Genomic DNA, 23349 nt, shown 5'->3' on the forward strand with positions numbered 1-23349 from the left:
ATTATTGCATGAGATGATGAAACAGAAAAATTGGCATTAAAAGATAAATTGACTGCCCAATTTGAAATGAAAGACTTACAAAAACTCAAAAATTTTCTTAGAATAGAGGTTGCTTACTCAACGGAATTTTGTGTGTTTCTTGGAGATAGTCTGGTAACATGGAGAAGCAAAAAGCAAGATAGAGTATCCTATTCTAGTGCAGAAGCTGAATTTCGAGCTCTTGCTCAAGGAATGTGTGAAGGACTCTCGATGAAAATCATTTTAGATGATCTTAAAGTCAAAGTGGATAACCTAATGCAACTACATTGTGACAATAAGTCTGCCATGAGCATAGCCCATAATCCAGTACAGCATGACAGAACCAAACACATTGAGATTGACAGACATTTCATCATAAATGATCTTGACAAAGGCTTTGTGATTACAACTCATGTCCTACAAAACTTCAAATAGCAAATATTTATACAAAAAGGCTTCCTCCGAGTAGATTTCAAGATCTTGTAGGCAAGAAGGGAATGATTGATATTCATTTACCAACTTGAGGGAGAGTGTTGTAATTAGAGAAGATATCCTTAGAATCTTCCTAATTAGAAAAAATAGATGTATTATCTTCTATTTTATTTTGTTTTCCTAGTTTCCCTATTTCCCTTTTTAGGAGAATTAGATTGTTACACATAGAGGATATGAGAATGTATTTTTCATCATTCAAAATAATAAAATCAGTCCTATTTTTAACTTTAATTTTTCTTTAGATGATTATCCACTAGATGGTGTCTTTCTAATGATGGTTATCTAAAAGGGGTTAAATGCCTTATATGAATTAGTTTCGTTTTTTACTTTTTTATTTTAGATTAAAGGATTAGATCCATTTTTGTATGAGGCAACTATAAGTTCATATTATTATATTTGATTTAACTTTTTTATAGATGATTTTAAATATAAATCTTGATTGTCAATTTAAATAATTCATAATGACGTTGAATATGTATGTCATCACGTCCCACATTTTTGGAGATTATGTGCTTTGTGTCCATGCTTCTGATCAGTATGAAGAAGTGTCAATAGCATTATTATCTACAGCAAATATCATTCTTGGATGAAGGAACAACCAGACGACTGTAATTTGAAGATTAATATGACATTGATTGTTATTTGTACTCAGTTTTAACAAAATGATTAGTTAAGAAAATGTTGAATAAGCAAGTCCTACAAACATTGATTTTATTTAGGAAGACAAGGGTACTTGACATTATTTTATAAGGTGATTTTATTACACGAAAGGATACAGAGTGAAAATGCTAAGAATAACTTGTGATGAACAAAACAATGAAAGGAAACAAGATCACAGCAACAAAAATTAATAGAATTTTTCAATAAATCAGAAATTAAGCATAAAGTGAAATTTTAAACAAAATTAGTAAGGAAAGGAAAGGAGATTTTCAATGAAATGCAGTAGAAGAAAGCATCAGCATCCGTGAACAGCATAAACTTTAATTGATTGCCATCTAGGATCTCCACATAATATGAACAGCTACAGCCTAATTTTACAACCAATTATATGCTGCAGGAATTATACTTTGATATTTAATGGAAAAACACTACAAAGTTATATGATAATAAGTCCCTTTCACCTGAGGATTGCCAACATGAGGTCTGAGTAGCTTTCCCTTTCGTGAATCTCATCCTGTACACCAAATGAAGGTCAAATAACATACCAATTTATTGCTAAAAAGGAAGACACGGCATATGGACAATTTATGCATGACTAATGAAGACTGGATAAATGAAGACAATTGAACTTCACATCACAAGTTTTTTAAGAGAACCTTCAACCTTTTCTTTATACATAACAATGTCATAATTTACATCTTCTTTTGATTTTGACTATCATTATAGCTGTGTAGTGGGCATCCGAAGGCATAAAATATAGGACAGCACTAGAATTTGTTTTCCACCCAGATAATAGTTAGAAGTAATGACATTTAGATTCCAATTGCTTTAAAGGCCTACCTATGTTTATAATTATTTCGGATTTAGCATAGATAGAAGCATAAACATTAATTATCTATTGAAGATTAAGCACCGTGTTGGAGCTCTAACAAATAATAATAAAGGTATAATCGATAAATTACCATAATTATGTGAGTAATATTAGAAATGCCACCCTGCACATGCTGTCTCTTCGAAAAATGGGAACTCGTAGAAGCCAAAGCCTTCAATAGAACTCCAGGAGTACAGAGCACAATTGATGAGTGCCTTCCACCTTCACTTTCAAACTGTACCTGGATGGTAGTTTAAAATGAGATGTGAAGTGTAAACATGAATATGGGAATCAATACTAAGAAAGAAGGTAATCAGTTCACTTGAAAAGAGAATGAATTTTATTATTATCATTCATATCTATTAGATTCTCCTTACCTCTATTTGTTACAATTTAATCTTCTCAGAAAGAAAAATAAGGAAATAATTTATTGAAAAATAATCTAGAAGAACCTACAAATATTTTCTCTAATTAGAAAGATTCTATGGATATTTCTCTAATTAAGAAGATTTTCCTCTAATTACAACACTCCCTCTCAAGTTGGTAAATGAATATCAATCATTCCCAACTTGCCTACTCCCAACTTGCCAACAAGATTTTGAAATCTATCCAGAGGGAGCCCTTTTGTAAAAATATCTACTATATGAAGTTTAGTAGGAACATGAGTTGTAATCACAAAGAAGTCAAGTAACTAAGTAGTCCATTGATGGGAGTTGATCACTAGCTAAAACTTGATCATGAACATGATCAAAATATGAGTGTAGATGTTAGGGATTGAGAGTATATGAAAGGAGAAGAAAGCGTTAGTTAGCCTAACTGCCCTGACATTTAGGAAAGGCTGGAATGAGTCTGTATAAATAGATAGGCTTTGTTAGTTGTTGGGGGACTATTAGACTGGGGGTAATCGGTACAGGAATTGTTAATCCTGTAGGGGGAGGTTAGGCTCTCAGAGTGGCCTTATACTTGTATTTTTTCTGTTGATAATAAAAAGAGAGGTTATACAGTGTTCTGTTAGTGCATTTGCGGTAATAGTTTGGGTTTCTTGATCAGAAACCTATCAGTAGACTTCTCAAAATTAGGACCATGTAAAACATATCATGCTTTATTGTTGCTATCTTCTAAAGAATCAAGACCAAAGAAATTATTTAACTCTCCTACTACGGCACGAGCTTTTCCTATGTGAACAACCATGTCGTGATTGGCTTGTTAGAGTACCATTTGAGTTGCATCAAAGAGACGTTGCACATCATTAGCAAAGATATCTTGTGCCATTTTTCAAAAAGAGGAGCACGTCTTGTAAGGTCTCAAAATTTTTAAGACCTCTGACAGATTGCCATAAGTCAGCCCATAATTGAAAATCAAGCTTTTGCCAGTGAGATTTCTCTTCATCGGGTATAATAGAAACACCTTGTTCAAGATGATTTTGGTATCCTTGACCAAGAAACCATAACTCCACAAAAGAAGACCAAGATAAATAGTTTTTCCAGTTGAGTTTTGTAGAAATAATGTAGGAGTGGCAGATAGAGTGTTCCAAAAAAAAAGCCATTCCAAAGAAAACTGATGAAGGAAAAAAATGGCTTGAGAGAGAGTAAAAACCCTAGATATGAGCAACGGCCAACGAACCAGAAAAACAAGGACCACAACACACTCAGAAGACTGTGACAAGACGACCGGCAGTAGTGTAGTGAGATTCTAGCACCGAGAAGGCAACGCATGAGGAACATGCACCCGAGGCTAGTCAGAGAAAGGTGGCGCGTCACGAAGCATGTGGAGGCAATTGAGGCGTTGACCACCAAGAATGAGTTGCACTTCTCGAGATGCACCTAACCTTGACTTCAAAAATAAAATGCAGCCGCGAACAGCAACGACGACAGCAACAAACAAAAACGACGACGACAGCGCACAGCGGCAACAGATTGCAGAAGGACAGCAATGCCAATGACAGACAGTGAAAACACAGTGGTCTAGCTCTGATACCAACTTGAAAAGCTTATAATAGCTAAAAAAGTTTTATTTTTCTTAAACCACTGAAACAACTTACTACTATATTTACAGAGTACAATAATGCAAAATACAAAAGGTTAGGAAACCTCTAAAACCTAACAGTTGAGTTTACCTACATAAGTATTAATAAATAATAAAGAACATTACATTTCAACACTATTCTTGAGCAATTAAATGCATTTTCCAATGATAATCCCATCCTCATAAAGGATATAAATGTTACTCTTCAAATATCAAAAGGTGTTATGCAGGTGTCAATTGATGTTGCCTCTTTTAAGAAGACTCACTTTATCCCACCCTCTATACAAGAACTACCTCAATCCAACAAGTCTTACTTGCCTTTTTTTTTTTCTTTTGCAGTTATCCCCTCGAGGAAAATCAACCTCACTCTCTGACAAATGGTCCAACTAAAGTTGTTTCATCTATTCTAGTTACATATGGACATTGAGCACAAGAAATTGATCCCTAAGTATTTTAATTGTTACATGGCATGACCTTCAAACACTTATACTACAAAGCCTAATAATGATAATCCATTTCATAATAGCATTTCTTCTACTTGAAACTATCATCATTATACGACATTTTGAGTTATTATGGTCTAGCTTCATATTTCCCCTTTGTTTCTCTATATTCCAAAAAGTTTTCACAAAGCAATTCATCATCCTAGATGGCAACAAGCCATGATTGTTGAAATGAAACCTCTAGATCATAATGATACATACATTGGAGTTTATTCTTCTTCATTCTGGCAAGAAACCAATTGGTTAAGATTAGTTTATGCCATTAAAGTTGGGTCCAAAGATGAAGTTCATTGTTTAAAAGCCATATTGGTGGCTAAGGAATACACTCAAATGCCTTATCTCATATGCCAAAACCACTACTTCTTTCTATTCCTTGTGATGGCTGACACTGGAACTTGCACCAACTAGATATAAATAGTCTTTCTTCACAGCAAGCTACACAAGGAGATTTTCATAGAGCAAATTTTTAAGCTCGTTACTCAATTCAATAATGCTCATAGGGGTGAATTTTGCCCAAAACCTTTAATTAACTGCATTAAGAAAAACCTGCTCTATTCAAAAATTCATTCCAAAATGTAGAATATTTTTTCCTAAAGGTTAGATTAGAAAACAATCTTTTTCAAAACCAGGAATCAAGTTTAACCTGTAAATCACAGTTATAGTCTATGACAACCATAAAACAATCAGGAATGTGTAGAGAAAGGTTATACTTCTTTAATTTATTAATGACAAACTCTCAATACACTTCATTGAAAAGATTCAATAAAAATTATGCGTGCATCATCTGAGCTCAAAAACACTGGCCTAATAATAACAATGTCCACAGATCAAACAAAAACTCAAATCCAAAACAGAAAAGTAAACCATATACTAATACTAACAAAGATAAAATAAATAGAAGTACCTTGTATCCCACATCGTTTCCAATAACCTCTCCTCTCTCACTGGAGATTCTCTTAGAAACTAGAGAGACAAACACAGGACACCTTATAATTATAATAGAACAGGGAAACTGTGAAAATTATGGGTGCAAAATTTACACACCTGAAATTGCTGATACAGATTGCAGCTGAGTGCAAATTATTTTGCAGACCTCACCCTTACCCCACATGTGATCCAATATATATTGCGGGACCTGAATTATTTTTCATTATAAATTAAGCGGGTCATTTCAAAAAGAAAAATATTATACAAAGCATAGAATGTTTATTGAAATATCATTTATCCTCTCTCTCTATTTTAAATACATACGCACACACACACATATATATAAATATGTACATATATTAGTAATACAATCTTGAATGATATGATTTATCCTCTCTCTCTTTCAAATATATATATATAGACACACATACACACATACATACACATATACATGTGTGTGTATATATATATATGTATTAATATGTATGTATAAATATGTATTTATATATGTGTGTGTGTATATACATATACACATATATGTATATACACACATATATGTAGATATGTATATATATATATATATATATATATATATATATATATATATATATGTATATATATATATGTATATGTATGTATATATGTATATGTATGTATATATATATATATATTAGTAATACAATCTTGAATGAATTCACTTTTAGGAGTAATTCTTCATCAAGAGATTCGTGGAAATTTTTCTCGAACGAGAACATTTTTTCATATCTATCTTCACCTGTTACCTATTTTAGAAAGAATATTCAACAATTAAAAATAACATTAATATAAATTGTATATCATAAATCTAACATAATTTATACATTTAAAATTATTCACTAATAACAAATTTTAAATATAAGATAATTTATATATTCATGAGTATTTATTTATCATATGAAGAACAAATACAACACACAAAGTGCAAATAATATGACATAAACAAAGGAATATGGCATTTAAAAATTATAGGACCCGAAACAGCTATAATATGAAATATTCAAACGTTAATGTCAAAATTATGCTGCTTATGATGTGTTTTAGGATTTTTGTAACCTTAATATAATTTTAGTCGTTATTTACAGGTGTATTTGGCTACTAAAACTAGGATTATATATTTATAAACAATCCCATAATTACACCGATTTGATTCCTTAGAATTAATTAACTTTATATTTCCAAAAAGAAACAGACCCATGTATGTATTGGTCCAATCGCCTCATTATTAAAATTCAGGCGAAATATATTATTCTTTCTAAACTTGAGATGGTACTGAGCTCCTGATCTTTGGACGTCTCTAACCCGTGTCTATCAACCCTAAAACGCAGCCTCCATTAACGCACCCCCTTGAACATATTGCAGCCTTCATTATTCTATCACTCTAATCACTATGCCAGCCTTTATTGCTGGAAAACCCACTTATATGGCTGAGATCATGAATTCTGGAACGGAATTTGGGAACAAATCCCAAACTGCTGGAGAATTGGGAACCCACCTATATGTCCAACTCAGGAACGTGCTCTCTAACATATTCTGATAAGTTTCCATTTTCTTTTGGTCTTAATGCTTCAGATACATCTTTTTTCTCACCATTGGATACTAGACTTTGGAGTCACTGACCATATGACCCCACTACCCAAATACCTCATATTCTCCATGTTCTAGCAACAAGAAAACTTCAACAGAAAATGGAAGTCTTATAATAACAGCAGGACAAGGAATCATCCAAATAAGCCCATCCATAACCTTAAAAAGTCTCCTTCATGTCCCTAAATTGTCCACTAGTCTGATTTATGTACAAAAACTCAAAAGATCTTTCATGTAATGTTTTTCATAGCAATTCTTTTATTTTACAAGAGAAGAACTCAAGGAGGACGACTGGACATACAAGAGAATGGAAAGACTAGAAAATGGAAAGACCTTTAGTACATGGAGGACCCCAATCAGCCTATCTATAGACACTCCCTCGTATCTGAATCCACCACGACCAGTAAAGAGAAAGCTTAACTATACCATTGCTGGCTGAAACATCCTAAACACAAGTGCATTAATTTGTCCATTAGTAACAAGAGGTGTCTTGTCCCTTTTTATCGTATTATCTTATTCATATTGATGGGGTCCCTCCAATATCTATAATATCATAGGTGCTAAATGTTTTATAACCATTATAGAAGATTGTACCCGGGTGACTTGGGTTTTCCTATTGAAACACAAATTTAAGGTTAGTTCTACTTTTATTCAAAGTCACAGTGTATATCATTTGTGCATGTTCATAGTAGTTGAAAGGGAAAACTGGATCCTAGGGCTGTCAAATGTGTTTCTTTAGGATACTCAACCACACAAGGGATACAAATGCTATCACCCATCATCCAAAAAATTATTTCTGAAGAGACGTCACCTTCAATGAAGATAAAGAGGGATAAACCTATGAGGTCATATCATGATAATTAAAATATGATTAGAATAGCTCATAACCCAATGCCACGTGATGGAACTAAACATAGTGTGGTGAACCAACATTTTATCAAAGAAAAACTTGACAATGGTGTAGCATCCCATATGTATCCACTCAAAATCAACTTGCAGACATACTGGCCAAAGGGTTGAACAGCATTAACTTAGAAAGAATTATATTTAAGCTGGAAATGGAAAAGACTTACCCATTTGAGTGGTAGTGTCAAAACCGCATTGCTCATTATGTATTTTAGGATTTTTTTTTATTTTATCCTTGCTATAACTTTAATTTTTCTTACAAGTGTATCTGGCGATTAAAACTAGCTTTATGTATTTAAAAACAATCCCATAATTACACGGATTTGTTTCCTTAGAATTAGCTCTTTATATTTCCTAAAATAAAGAGCAGGCCCATGTATTGATAGGCCCAATGGCCTCATTATTGAAATATAGAAAAATAATCTTCTTTCTAAATTTGAGAGTAAAATTGAACAAAATTTTCAAACAATAGGAATCTCTCGTTTTTTTATTAGCAAAATCATTATAATGATAATAAAATACAAATTTGATCAAACTATTGTTGTATTTTTATCAATACAAGTATTAAAAGTTAAAAATTAGCATTATAAGCATGCAACTTAGCAGATTTTACATTCAATCAACAAATTAGATTTCACGTTGAGGATAATAAGGTCATATAGGCTATTGATTATTAATTCAACATTGAATGAGATACTTTAGAATAGTGTTGTTAAGATCATGAGAAGACTCGCTCGACCCTACACATATGAGGAATGTTGCAAGCTGACACAAATGCCAAATTGAGGGAGGCATGGGCTGTTGTGAACTCACAATGATGCACATCAAATCAAGGAATCACATGTTGCGTCAATCCTTCTCATCTTTTGAAGCTAGGGTTCAACGACCCATTGTTGGCCACAAAACAACCTAATTGGACCCAACAACACTCGTGACCCTTTTGTTTCACCATGGTTCCCATTGTAGACTAGAAACGAAGGAGATAAACAAAGTCGATGGCGCTAGCACCACTAGACTTGCTTAATGTGTGGTTTGACTGCTATTGTAAGATACATATACATGTGAATGAATCAGTAAAGAAATCACTGAATTCTCTTAGACTTTCCTTCATACTTTCAAGTGTCAAGTATAATTATTTATTGATATATCACCTGTTAGGCTAGTATGACGTGTTAATTTATAAATATTTAAGTCCACACCAAGAAAAAAAAAACTCCATAACAAAAGACCATGAATAATGTGGTATTTGTGATGGTTAATTCAAGATTGAACAAGAAGGATATTAGAAAACCAAATGAATATATCATTGATGATCTTGCTTCTGATGATGAATGGATTGTGGAAGAGAATGAAGCAAATCCAACATTCGACAGTTTGGACAAAGACATCTTAGCTGAAATTGGAGAAGATGCTAATGGTGTAGTTGCTACACCTTTAGATGATTTGGAGATTCCACCAATTGCTAATAATAATGATCATGGAGGGGATGGCATTAATGAATATAAAGATAGTACGGAGGAGTATGAACCGCTTATAATATTAACAATTTCCTGTGATAGTTTTATTAAGTGTTCCAACAAGCCCAATAGAGATTAACACAAAAAGGTCTATTTTAGTTTTCTTTGATATTTACTCCTAAGGCGATTTAAGACTATTAGATGTATCAAAACAAGTAATGTTCTGATCTCAAGTTCGTTAAGATAACATCATTAGGATCAATCACTAGATCCAATTTATTGTTTGCTTTCGAACCACTTTTCCGATAATCTCAAGAGCATAGGTTTGCCTTTGAAACTCACTTTCGTTCTCACGGGGATGATTTAACATCATTAGGATCAATCACTAGATCCAATTTATTGTTTGCTTTCGAACCACTTTCTTCCGTTAATCTCGAGAACTTAGGTTTGTCTTTGAAACCTCATTTTTGTTCTCACGGGACGATGGGTAATCGAAGCATTAAGAATCCATGAATTTCTTAGTTATTTTATTTAAGAGTAACGTTATGAACTGTGGACCTATTTTTAGTTGTGTTATATGTTATATCTTACCACATATATTAATTTTAATGCATGCTCATGTCTATAAATATAATTTTTCATATATTTGTAACTCTTATGAGTCAACTTATGATCCTCCAATTACGATTTTTTATCCCTCTCCCATTCAAGTTTAACATTACTTTAAAATAGCAAACTCCTTAGTACAATACAAAAATTGTGACTTTCGAATTTTGCTGAAACCCTCCCCCCTCTCGTGAATATAATTGTTAGGATATTTATCCTATTTTATCATCATTATAGTGTGTCAAGGGTTACCCTATTTATCATGATTATACAGTGTCTAGGATTACCCTATTTATCATGATTATATTGTGTCTAGGGTTACCTATTTATCATGTACTTGTGTATCAATTTATTCTTATAAATAGAAGATTGTGAGAGGGATCAATCAAGCCCTCTAGAATTATTTTACAATTTCAATCTTAAGTTGGTATCAGAGCGGGAGACCCGCTCTGGTTTCTGTCTCGTAATATATATCTGTCTGGCGCCACAGTTCTTCGTCGTCCGCCACTGTCCGCCGCTGCCCGCCGCCGGCCACCGTCAACCGTCGACCACCGTCGTCCGTCGCCGGCCACCGTCGCTCGTCGCCGGCCACCGGCCAACGTCGCCCGTCGCCGGCCACCGTCGTCCGTCGCCGGCCACCGTCGCTGCCGGCCACCGTCGTCCATCACTGTCACAGTTTCCTTCGTCTAAACCCTTAGGGTTTTCTTGTTCCTCGCTAGTACTATTCGTCTTCTTCAGAAATGGCGTCTGGCAGTAGTCTTTCCTTCTCTGGAAGTCCATCAATTACCTCCGAGAAGCTAAATGGAAAAAATTATCTATCATGGTCTGCTGCCGTTGAAATGTGGTTCCTTGGCCAAGGGCATTATGACCACCTTGAGCGAGATGGAAGCCATGTGCCTACTGAAAAAGCTGATCAGTGGAAACAAGCAGATTTTCAGTTGTGTGCCCTGTTATGGCAATCAGTGGAACCCAAACTTCTTGTATCTTTGAGGGCTTTCAAAACTTGTCACTCCTTTTGGAAGAAAGCCCAAAGCATTTATGCCAACAATATTCAACGTCTCTATGACACTACGAACAAGCTTGCATCTCTTAAAATGGCAGACCATGATATGGTGTCCTTCATGGCTGAAGCCCAATCTGTTGTCGAAGAACTTAGGATGTTTTTGGAAGTAGATCCATTAGAGGATATCAAAAAGAAACTAGACAAATTTTACATGATGTTGATCCTTCGTGCCCTACATCCCGATTTTGATCATCTCAGAGATCAACTTCTAACTAGTCATGAGGTCCCCTCTATGGAAACATTGACCACTCGCCTTCTGTGTGTCCCGGTATCTCAAACTCAAGAAGCGCATGAACTAGTGGAACCATCTGTCATGGTTGCCACACGAGGAAGAGGAGGACGTGGCACTAGAGGAGGAGGACGAGGAGGTCGGGGACGTACTCAATGCACATATTGTAAAAGGATGGGTCATACTCAAGAGAATTGTTACTCCTTACATGGTTTCCCTTCCAAAACTGCCAATATTTCGAAGACTGAAACTTCCACTTCAAAAACTGAAACCTCCACTTCTATGTTTTCTGAGGATGAATATCAAGAGTATTTAAGGTTAAAGTCTAAGAGCTTGGCACAACCATCTCAATCTCCCAATACATCAACAGTCTGCATTTCTCAATCTATGGAATGTCAAAATTCATGGGTAATTGACTCAGGTGCTTCTGATCACATTTCTGGTAATACCTCTTTGTTCTCATCTATTTCCTTTCGAGAAAAACCTCATTTCATAACCCTTGCAAATGGATCTAAAACTTCTTCCAAAGGAGTCGATCATGTTTCTTTGTCTCCCTCCCTCAATCTCAACTCAGTCCTTTTTGTCCCTAATTGTCCTTTTAATTTAATTTCCTTAAGCCAGTTGACTAAAATGTTAAATTGTTCAATAACCTTTGATCATAAATCTTTTGTTATACAGGAGCGTGGTTCGGGGAGACAGATTGGAGAAGGATATGAAGCTGGCGGATTATACCATTTTGGATCTCGTCCAAGGGTGTCTTGTGTTGCTGCTCCTAATTCTAAAGTGCTACATGATCGACTTGGCCATCCTCATTTGTCCAAATTAAAAAAGATGTGTCCTGAACTTAGTGGTCTCCAAACCTTAGAATGTGAGTCATGTCAATTAGGAAAACATGTTAGATCTTCCTTTCCTAAAAGGTCTCAATCAATATGTAATTCTAGTTTTTCCATCATCCATTCTGATATATGGGGACCTAGTCGTATCTCCTCCTTTGGTTTTAGATATTTTGTTACCTTTATTGATGAATATTCAAGATGTACTTGGGTTTATCTTATGAAAAATCATTCTGAATTGTTAGCTATCTTTACATCCTTTTTGAATGAAATCAAGAATCAATTTGGTCAAGTAATCAAAATATTAAGAAGTGATAATGCAAACGAGTATTTCTCATCCTCCTTTTCTGCCATCTTGAGTTCCCATGGTATCTTACATCAGTCTACTTGTCCTCATACACCACAGGAAAATGGTATAGCAGAACGAAAAAATAGACACTTGGTTGAAACTGCTCGTACCCTTTTGCTTGGTGTCCATATACTTGTCCATCACTGGGGGATGCCATCTTAACTGCATGTTATCTTATTAATAGGATGTCCTCCTCCTCTCTTGATAATAAAGTCCCGTTCTCCATTTTATTTCCTAATGATCCTCTCTTTCATACATCTCCCCGAGTGTTTGGCTGTGTATGTTTTGTTCATGACATGTCTCCAGGTCTAGACAAACTCTCCGCTTGCGCTCTCAAATGTGTGTCTTCTTAGGCTATTCGAGACTTCAAAAAGGATATCGGTGTTACTCTCCTGAAACTAAGAAGTATTACATGTCTGCCAATGTCACATTCTTTGAACAGACTCCTTACTTCTCTCCATCTGTTCAGGATGTTTCTATCCTCCAGCAGGTCCTTCCTATTCCAATGGCTGAGTCAAATAGCTCCACTGTCTCTGTCATTCCAAGTCTTGATCACAATCCTTCTACACCTATTTCTCCACATACTAAGATCATCCCACACAGGGCCCCAATGGATAGTCCACCTCCCCAAGACAATGGTGAATCTCTTACTTCAGATTCTTCTCCCTCGTCACCTCCTCCCACGCCTCCTGGTGCAAATGATTCAGCATGGCCTATTGCCCTCAGAAAAGGTACTCGTTCCACTCGGAACCCTCATCCCATTTATAATTTTCTAAGCTATCATCGATTGTCGCCCTCCTATTTTTCTCTTTTATCCTCAGTGTCCTCTGTTGTTATACCCAAGAATGTGAAAGAAGCACTTGATCATCCTGGATGGCGACAAGCTATGATTGCAGAAATGCAGGCCCTTGACCACAGTAATACTTGGGAGCTGGTGCCCCTTCCCCCAGGAAAAAAGGCGGTTGGTTGTCGATGGGTGATAGGATTTAATATGATAGGTTATAATGGGTATTAGGTGTGCAGGAGAGAGAAAACAGTTGAAGAATTAATTGTTCAATTTAGGAATTAATTGTTGTTGGGTAGTTAGAAGTGGGCTGCCTTTATAAGAAGGCAAGGGAGGGTCTGGTAGAGAGGGAGTTTTTGATATCAATTGTATAGACAGGAACCTTGATCCTGGAGGGGGATTATGCTCCCAGTTACTGGTTGTACATGACATTGGTTGATGTGAATACATATTTTCATTCTTTTCTTACCATTTGGGTGCTATTGGTGAGTGTGTGCTGTGAGACAGTTAGGTTTCATACCCAGAAACCTAACAATTTGGTCCGACCTGCCGGATCAAGAAGCTGCCGGAACAAGAAGCTGCCGGATCCTTTGGAGAGGAGAACGTGATGGAAGGAAGAATCGATAATGTGGAAAGGTGGGCCAGCGGACAGAAACTAGTGCTAGCAGAATGGAGAAGAAATATCCAAGAAATAAAAGAAATGATGCAGAATATCAAGATTCAGATAAAGGGCTCAACAAGAAGTGATGAATCTGCCATGAAAGGAAAGAAAGATGGTTCAGAGGAAGAGCTAGAGGAAGACGAGGGCAAAGGGCAGCAGAAGTGGAGGAAGCAGATAGAATTGCCTACTTTTGAGGGGATTGATCCAGAGGGATGGATATCCAAAGCAGAGAAAGTTTTTGAGATCCAAAACGTGGCAGCGGGGGAAAAATTAAGATTGGCCTATGCTAGCATGGAGGGAGGTGCAATCTATTGGTTCAGGGCCTGGGAAAATAAAACCAAGAACCATTCTTGGAAAGGGCTGAAAGAGGCATTGATAAGGGGGTTCGGAGGAAGAGTTAGAGGTTCTGTTTTTGAGAAGAAAAGAGAAACGAAAGCTGCAGTTTTGAGTGTTGATGGTTTTGCAAGAATTAAAGGACAGAATAGGAGAGAAGAAAATATATGTGGAGAGGAAGGCAATGATGAAAACTGTGATGGAAACATTGGTGTGACTGCTGCTGGAAAAGTTGCAAAAGCTGTTGTTTTTACTACTATTGGGAAAGTAGCAAAAGTTGTTGGTGTTGCTGCCCAGGAAGTGGCAGAAGCTGCTGTTTCTGGGAAGGAAAGAGAAAGAGATATCAGTGTAGAAGACAAAAAATGTGATGGAGGCATTGCTGCCCAGGAAGTGGCAAAAGCTGCTGTTTCTGGGAAGGAAAGAGAAAGAGATATCAGTACAGAAGACAAAAAATGTGATGGAGGCATTGTTTGTGTTGCTGCCCAGGAAGTGGCAGAAGCTGTCGTTTCTAGGAGAGATAGTGGGGTAGGTTGTGATGTGTATGATAAAACAGAGAAGAAGGGTGAAGACAGAGGAAAGAAAGCAGAATATGGTGGGAACAGGGTGACTATGATGGCTGGAAATAAAGTAGAAGATGCAGCTGTCTTGAGTGGGGAAAAAATATGGTTGTCACAAACATACAAAACACTAGAAGACCAATGGCAGAGATATTTCTTTGCAGGGCTGCAATTTAACATTCAGAGGAAACAGTTAGCTCAACATGATGATGATGAAGGAATTGGATGGTCAGATCAACAAGTTATTTCCTTTTTAACTTCTAGGATGAACAAATTTGGGCAAGGAGAGGGCTTCGCCATTACTGCTGCTATAAAAATACAAAAAAGGTTTTGGGGGTGGAAGAAGAGAAAAGAATTCTTGATCATTCATCAGAAAAGAGTTAAAATCCAGGCCCATGTAAGTGGTCACCAGGTCAGAAGGCAATATAGAAGAATCATAGGGTCCATGGGAATTCTGGAAAAAAAGCAACTCTTAAAGGAGTCAACAATTCTTTCATATAGACCACCACCCAAGCCTCCAGACCTGAATTGGAGGCAGCAGCCAGTGGGTTCCCTTCCTATGATGAAGATGAGCCATGGGAACAAGCATTATTGTACCAACCTTGAGCACAAGGTTGTTTTGCAGCAGGGTGTAATGATAGGATTTAATATGATAGGTTATAATGGGTATTAGGTGTGCAGGAGAGAGAAAACAGTTGAAGAATTAATTGTTCAATTTAGGAATTAATTGTTGTTGGGTAGTTAGAAGTGGGCTGCCTTTATAAGAAGGCAAGGGAGGGTCTGGTAGAGAGGGAGTTTTTGATATCAATTGTATAGACAGGAACCTTGATCCTGGAGGGGGATTATGCTCCCAGTTACTGGTTGTACATGACATTGGTTGATGTGAATACATATTTTCATTCTTTTCTTACCATTTGGGTGCTATTGGTGAGTGTGTGCTGTGAGACAGTTAGGTTTCATACCCAGAAACCTAACAATGGGTGTATGCAGTTAAAGTTGGCCCTGATGGTGAAATTGATCGGCTCAAAGCTCGGCTTGTTGCAAAAGGTTACACTCAGGTTTATGGTCTTGATTATTGTGACACTTTCTCTCCTGTAGCCAAGATGACTACTATTCATCTCTTCTTTGCCATGGCAGCCATTCGTCACTGGCCACTTCATCAATTGGATATCAAGAATGCCTTCCTACATGGTGATCTTGAGGAAGAAGTTTATATGGAGCAACCTCCTGGGTTTGTTGCTCAGGGGGAGTCTGGTATGGTATGCAAATTGCATCAATCTCTATATGGCCTCAAGCAATCCCCACGTGCTTGGTTTGGATAGTTTAGCTCCATTGTTCAAAAATTTGGGCTAAAACGCAGTGAAGCAGACCATTCAGTTTTTTATTGTCATTTTTCTCTCGGGAAATGTGTTTACTTAATAGTATATGTTGATGATATTGTCATTACAGGAAATGATGTTATTGGAATATCTCAACTAAAAGAGTACTTGTGTAGACATTTTCAAACCAAGGATCTTGGAAGTCTCAAATACTTCTTAGGCATTGAAGTAGCGCAATCAAAAGATGGAGTTGTAATCTCCCAAAGGAAGTATGCTCTTGATATATTACAAGAAATAGGCATGATTGATTGTAGACCGGTAGACAGTCCCATGGACCCAAACCAGAAATTAAGGACAGAAGAAGGTGAATTATTCTCCGATCCAGAGAGGTATAGGAGGCTGGTTGGCAAACTGATTTATCTCACTATTACAAGGCCAGATCTATCCTTTGCAGTTGGAGTGGTTAGTCAGTTCATGCAGGCTCCATGTGTTGACCATTGGAATGCTCTCATGCGCATTCTAAGGTATGTAAAGAAGGCTCCCGGGCAAGGATTGTTATATGAAGATAAAGGAAGCATTCATGTCTCTGGGTATTGTGATGCAGATTGGGCAGGTTCACCTATTGATAGACGGTCTACAACAAGATATTGTGTTTTTCTGGGAGGAAACATTATTTCATGGAAAAGTAAGAAACAGAATGTAGTAGCTCGATCAACCGCGGAAGCCGAGTATAGGGCAATGGCATCATTAACATGTGAAATTATATGGGTGAAACAATTCCTTCAAGAGGTTAAATTTTGTGACATCCATACTATGAAGATGTATTGCGACAATCAAGCTGCTCTCCACATTGCATCAAATCCAGTGTTTCACGAGAGGACTAAACATATAGAAATTGATTGTCATTTTGTTCGTGAAAAGTTGTTGACCAAAGAAATATGTAGTGAGTTTATTGGGTCAAACGATCAACTCGCAGATGTATTGACCAAGTCATTAAGGGGTCCTCGGATTGAGTTTATTTGTTCCAAGCTTGGTACATACAATTTGTATGCTCCAGCTTGAGGGGGAGTGTTAGGATATTTATCCTATTTTATCATCATTATAGTGTGTCAAGGGTTACCCTATTTATCATGATTATATTGTGTCTAGGATTACCCTATTTATCATGATTATATTGTGTCTAGGGTTACCCTATTTATCATGTACTTGTGTATCAATTTATTCTTATAAATAGAAGATTGTGAGAGGGATCAATCAAGTCCTCTAGAATTATTTTACAGTTTCAATCTTAAGTTATTCATATACTCGTTACTCTTATGAGTCAAGTTACAATTTTTTATTCCCCTCTCATTCCTCATAGGATCCTTGAGTTTGAGAAAATTGCTCTAGAATAGCAAACTCCTTAGTACAAAACAAAAATGATGATTTATGTATTTTATGGCCCCCTTCCCCTCAAACCAAAAAACGAAATGCAATGCCATCATGAATGCCCCAAGAGGAGGAATGCTAGTTAGGAACTGTTTTAGCTAGTTCAAGGGAATCAAATTAATATTAGGAGGGGAATGACTTAACAGTTTGAAAGAAAGGGAAAACATCAAGGACAAGCATTATTCTTCCTTCTTGCATTTCAAGCTCATCCAACCAATAAAAAACATTTTTCTTTTCTCTTTTCATCTTGGGCTCAAGCCAGTGTTCAGATTTTTTTTCATTTATAAAAAGAGCATGTTATAATATATATATATATATATATATATATATATATGTGTGTGTGTGTGTGTGTGTGAGAAACTGAGGGTTCATATAATAAGGTAACTGAAGTGCACCAATCAAAAAAATAAAAAGTAAAAGCATTATATAGAATCATTCACAAACTTCTATAAATGTAGTTGTACAACATACAGAGCATAATAAGCACAAGGCAAATACCTGAGTAGTCTTTCCACAACCAGTCTCACCACATATCATAACTACCTGCTTTGAAAAATGTTAAAAAAAGATAGAAAAACCAAAAGATATGCAAGCATGAGAGTTGTGTTGACAAGAAGTTGCGTGTTCAAAAATATTATTACATCACCAAGGAATTAAATTAACCTGGTGAGATTCAACAGTTGATGTAATCATGTCCTTGAAAGAATGGATTGGAAGCTTAGATCTCTTTTCGTTGATCTACATCAATAGAAAGTACCCTACTCATTCAGTATGATGGCATGTAAAGCCTACATATGATAGCAAATAATATGATTGAAGCCGACAAACAAAATACATATATAAGGTCTATGCAATGCAAAGACAGGAAAAAAATGAACCAGTTTCAATTTAAAGGAATCCTTCGTTCCTTCAGAAAGAATCTCCAGTCTCTTAATAATTTCAACTTTGCTCATACAAGGCCTCCTGAAAACATCATCTTCCTTTTCTTCTGTTCTATCAGTAGTGTCACCAAATGCTTCAATCATCGTTCGCCAGAGTTCCCCATCGCCAGGAGGATATTGCTCAAGTAAATCTGCTAATACACGCTTTGACTGTCCAGAAAATGTGAAAAAAGGAAGATTCTCTAACATAGCAGTGGTGTAAATATTCTTTTCAGTTTCCTGCACAGATGTTTTCTGCCTCATCCCACTCCTACACATGCATTAGTAAAAATCTAATTTCTAACATGATCAAAAAGGAAATTTCATATGCAGTTTTATGAGTGCAGTTAGAAATTACCCTGAATTTTCCACTCTAAATCCCATTTCCTGGGATAATTGCACTGCAAAACATTTTTCAGAAGACAAGTTGGCTTCAAATTTGTTTACTGCAGACAAAGTTAATATTCGGTGAATGTATAACAAGTACAATCGGCCTATTCCAAACAAACTTATATAGCTGTTAGGCCTAAAACTCACATTTGCAAAAGAGGGAAAACAACAAAAGGCTTATTTTGCACAAAATGTGCGGTGGGTGATTGTGCAGTGGGGCCAAAAGGAAGAGAGAGGAAATGGGTATATAAAGGGGGTACTCAATAGAAGCGGGTAATTATTCTAGGATTTTAGGTGGTAATTTTGAGAAGAGGATGGTTTTTCTCGTCATCTAGATGTTTTTACTATCTTATTACGCCATATTTCTAAGGCAGCTTTCGCCTATTCATAGAACTGTTTCCTTGTTTGATTCCTCTAATTTCCTTATATAGATGAATGTTACTCTGATAAGTGATACATATCAGTACCAGGTTAGCTATTTTCTCTTGTTTCATACCTTGGAATCCTATCATCAGCTATATAATCATCCTCTAAACATTTCACAAGTGAACAAGCGAGAAAGATTTAAATTTAACAGTAAACAAAAATGCATGCTTAATTCACCAAGCATGTTAAGAAACAGACCACTGAAACATACTAACTGCTTTTCTCAAAAAAACAAATGCTGCCCACACAATATTTTTATGTGAAACCTTTCACCTTTTGATGTTGAAAATTTTTCCGATGTCTGGGAAATCCGAATCCTTGTTGATTCATCAATAATGGGATTTTGGTGTCGTGATGCCACTGTCTCCTTTCTATTCTGCATTTACACCGGCCTAATCATATTAATCAAAAATGAAGTGGACATAGATGAAATAGGCCTAAACACAATACTCAGTCTGAGCACAAATGTCCCAGTACCGGAGTTGACTGTTCAGGAAATGTGATGCAAGGATGACAACCCGACACCCTGGTGGTAGCAACCTCCTTTTTGGAAATCGGATCCATCCGAACCCCTTTGGGTTCAATAACAATGAAATTCTGATGTTGAGCTGACTCTGGCTCTCGCTCAACTTTCTTTTCAGATTGTTTCAGCTTATCAATCTGAATCAAAAACAGGGCAGAAGTATTTTCTCACACAATCAACCAAGTAAAAGTGATAATTGAAGTCTTAAAACTGAAAGAGCTGTTCCCCAATACCTGATCTGATTCATCTGAACAAGTGACATGAGAAAGATTCTCTACCAAGGTAGTATTGTCAACTTCCTCTCTGGTCTTACGCACACATACTCTCTGTTTAATCCCATTCCTAAACAAAATGAGAAGAAAATTTTCGAAACCAAATAAAACACATTTATTTGAAACTAATTCCATTTCACACATGAATCAAAGAAACTAATAGAAATTAATTTTATAATGCACAACTTCATTTAGCACTCACCAAGAAAGAGTATATATAAAACCTCTTTCTCTGCAAAAGTTATACACTAAATCATCTTCTTGACCAGTCAATTTATTTTCAAAAGTGTACACTGCAAAAAAAAAGTCCCAATCATTTTAAATGTCCATGAGTCCTATTAAGTAGACAAAAACACTTTTTATCCAAATCAACAACATAGAGCATTAGACAAACACACTTCACAAAGGAAGTTTGACAACAGAAAACTAAATGATCTGCCTCACTTCATTTCAATCAAAAAACTACATGATGATTAAATTCACCAGACCAAGCTCTAGATGGTTACTTGGGTCAGAGAGAGACAAACGTAATTTACAAACTAGACCATACTCCCCTACCAGGATAATGAAATGGCCAACAATGAATAGTAGTGATAGTAAGGAAGAATCAAACCATACTAATCTTTGCCATGGGTAAAGTGTCATTGTAATCAAGGCCAAAAATTTCAATACCCATCCCTTGGCCACTAACCAAGTTTTAAGTAGATCAATTTCAATACCATGTTTATACCACTTCATTCCCACTAATGAGAGAGACAACTATATTTCTTCCCATGACAATGATTGAAGTCTTAACAAAATTGGTAGTGAGTTCTTAAAGTGGGTGGTGGGAGTAAGACAGTATGAGCAAAATGAAAAAAATATATTTGTTGGGACATTTGTGTTCTATAGTTACATAACCCTAGGAATAAGTTCTAAATGATAACAAACAAGAACATATTTTTTTCAAAAGATCATTAACAGTTATCTTATTTTGTAACACAATTATCATTTCATTTCCCTCTCCCTATAAGTCTTACCATCTGAATCTCAAAAATTATAAACATATTAAATTCAAACAAATCGTCAATGTAAATTTAGCCAGAAACAATTTTCCATCTCATTAATGTAAACCTACTCAAAGAAAACAGTTTTGAAAAAAAAAATCCATTAACTACAAAACGACCTCTCCAGAAGAAAAGCACAGATTACATAATCAGATTTGCTTAATGAGACAGAAAATCCACACAAACAATTCAAGGGGATTCCACATTATTATCACCTTCATCGTTTGAAGCTGCAAATTTTTCTAATGTTTGGGAAATCCAGATTTTATTCAATTCACAAATATCTGCATTCTCACCACACGCCTCTGACTCCTCTCTGTTCTTCCTTTTCCTGGACAGGACGGCCTGAATCTAAACAAGATGGATGCAGAGCCTCAGAGACAATGAGAAAACTATATACAAATACAACAAAAATATAATAAAGAAAGCAAATCCAAAAAAGCCATGTCCCAATACATGATTTGAGGCTTCGTTATTCACTTTGAAAGCAATTATTTTCTGCTCACCTGCAGTCCTACACAAGCAAAGACCCAAAGTAATAAACAGCAAAAACGTAAAACAGAACAAAACACATTAAACTATAACCTACTCCTTTCCAGACCTGATAGTATAAATAATTCATACATAATGAGAAAGGAAATTTCATGAGCTGCATTTAGTACTCACCCACAGAATCTTACACCTAACTCCATGAGGTGGCATAACCGGTCCACTACCTTGCGCTCTTCACTAGAGAAGTTACCATGAAACACATAAGCTGCATACAAAATGCTGACTGTAAATGACAACATACAACATAATATAATATATGTATATATATAATCCATACATGCAAAATAGAAAAATCATCGTACAAACACTACTCTCAGATAAAATACATACACTGCAAGCAATATTATAACCCTTGAAAAGAATAGTACTACAAACTCACCACACAACTAACAAAAATAGAGTAATACATGCGTACGCGCGCACACCATATACACACACAAATAAGTCAAACAAACGCACAAAACTAAGAATAACAATATATACACAACGCAAGCAATCTCGTCACCCTTGAGAATAATGGTACAACACACAAAAAAATGCAAGCAATTTAAGGTCCTCCAAAAGAATATAGGACAACACCCTTAAAACTAAGATTGATACTAATTAAATTTCTTACAAACTTGAGTCAAGTGATGGAGTAAAGACGAGATTGAAATAAATTAAAATAAAATAAAAACATAGTTGACCTTGATCGTTGGAGGCTATAAATTCTTTCAGAATTTTCAAATACTTTTCCCGGAGAACTTCGGAGTTTTCGTCGATGAAGGATTCGGGAATGTCAAATTGGCATGACGGCTCGGCCTCATCGGTGTTTGCCATATCAAAAACCCTAATCCACACGAAAAAGAAGGCACGTGAAGCAGAGACAATAGCAGAAAGAATGAACACACTCAATGCACGCACACTATGCAGCAGAGGAAGTAAGAGTCATCTTATAAAACTACCAAAAAATACAACAAAGAAAATATAAGACTAATTATATGTGAGAAAAGGAAATGTAAGACCGACCTCAACTTGTCCCGGTGGTAGTTGTGGCTGCGTCTCGCTGACGCGGTGGCGGCAACCTGAACTGGTCGCGGTGGTTATGGATGGTAGCTACTGCGCGGTAGCGGCAATGCGTGAAGTGGGAGGACGCGTGGCGGCGTCGTGGTGGCCCCGTAATAATGGTCGTGGTCTGCGTCGAAGCAACAGCGAAGATTATTTTCTAGGGTTAGGTTTACGTCAGCGGTTACACTTGCCAGAAGCAGCGAGCTCACATAATAAATATGATAAATCCGATGGAAGTCTTTCATCATTTGTTTGGTTGGGTTTTAGGGAGGGAACTATGAATTTAGAGAGTAATAAATGAATTAAAATAATGTGATTTGTACTGATAGAATAATAATAAATTTGAATAAAGAAATATATTTTAACACTGATTTAATTGAATTAATAAAAAATATTGGTAATATTAGAAGCGTCCTAGATATATTTTTTTTAAATATAAATATTTTTTATTGATAAAACATTAGTTAAAAAGAAATACTTCTTAATAGGATTTATAATGTGAAGTTGTGTGCATGCGTCCTAAAATAAA

At 36.0% G+C, this 23349-nt stretch overlaps 1 protein-coding gene across 7 annotated transcripts in view; it reads right to left on the minus strand.

Moving 5' to 3' along the window:
- LOC124848859 (DExH-box ATP-dependent RNA helicase DExH6-like) overlaps positions 1-23063 on the minus strand; it is a 34347-nt gene extending 11284 nt beyond the window's left edge. Inside the window, exons 1-17 of one of the 7 annotated variants that reach the window (XM_088116259.1) lie at positions 22782-23056; positions 22460-22602; positions 21888-21978; positions 21678-21735; positions 21437-21572; positions 20378-20468; positions 20137-20245; positions 19858-20040; positions 19654-19756; positions 18923-18965; positions 18523-18835; positions 18308-18382; positions 18143-18187; positions 5614-5704; positions 5474-5532; positions 2133-2282; positions 1632-1684 (exon numbers count right to left, since the gene is read on the minus strand). In XM_088116259.1, the coding sequence (XP_087972385.1) occupies positions 1632-1684; positions 2133-2282; positions 5474-5532; positions 5614-5704; positions 18143-18187; positions 18308-18382; positions 18523-18835; positions 18923-18965; positions 19654-19756; positions 19858-20040; positions 20137-20245; positions 20378-20468; positions 21437-21572; positions 21678-21735; positions 21888-21978; positions 22460-22592 (1733 nt within the window). In that variant the 5' untranslated portion in view covers positions 22593-22602; positions 22782-23056. Of the gene's footprint in view, positions 1-1631; positions 1685-2132; positions 2283-5473; positions 5533-5613; positions 5705-18142; positions 18188-18307; positions 18383-18522; positions 18836-18922; positions 19011-19653; positions 19773-19857; positions 20041-20136; positions 20246-20377; positions 20469-21436; positions 21575-21677; positions 21736-21887; positions 21979-22459; positions 22603-22781 lie in introns of those variants that run through there. The other 6 variants (XM_088116258.1, XM_088116262.1, XM_088116260.1 and 3 more) reach the window with 6 other exon arrangements.
- Between the last annotated feature and the right edge of the window lie 286 nt (positions 23064-23349).

This window comes from Vigna umbellata, chromosome 5 (genome assembly GCF_029865625.1).
Source record: "Vigna umbellata cultivar VRB3 chromosome 5, Vumbellata_1.0, whole genome shotgun sequence".
Classification (NCBI taxonomy): domain Eukaryota; kingdom Viridiplantae; phylum Streptophyta; class Magnoliopsida; order Fabales; family Fabaceae; genus Vigna; species Vigna umbellata.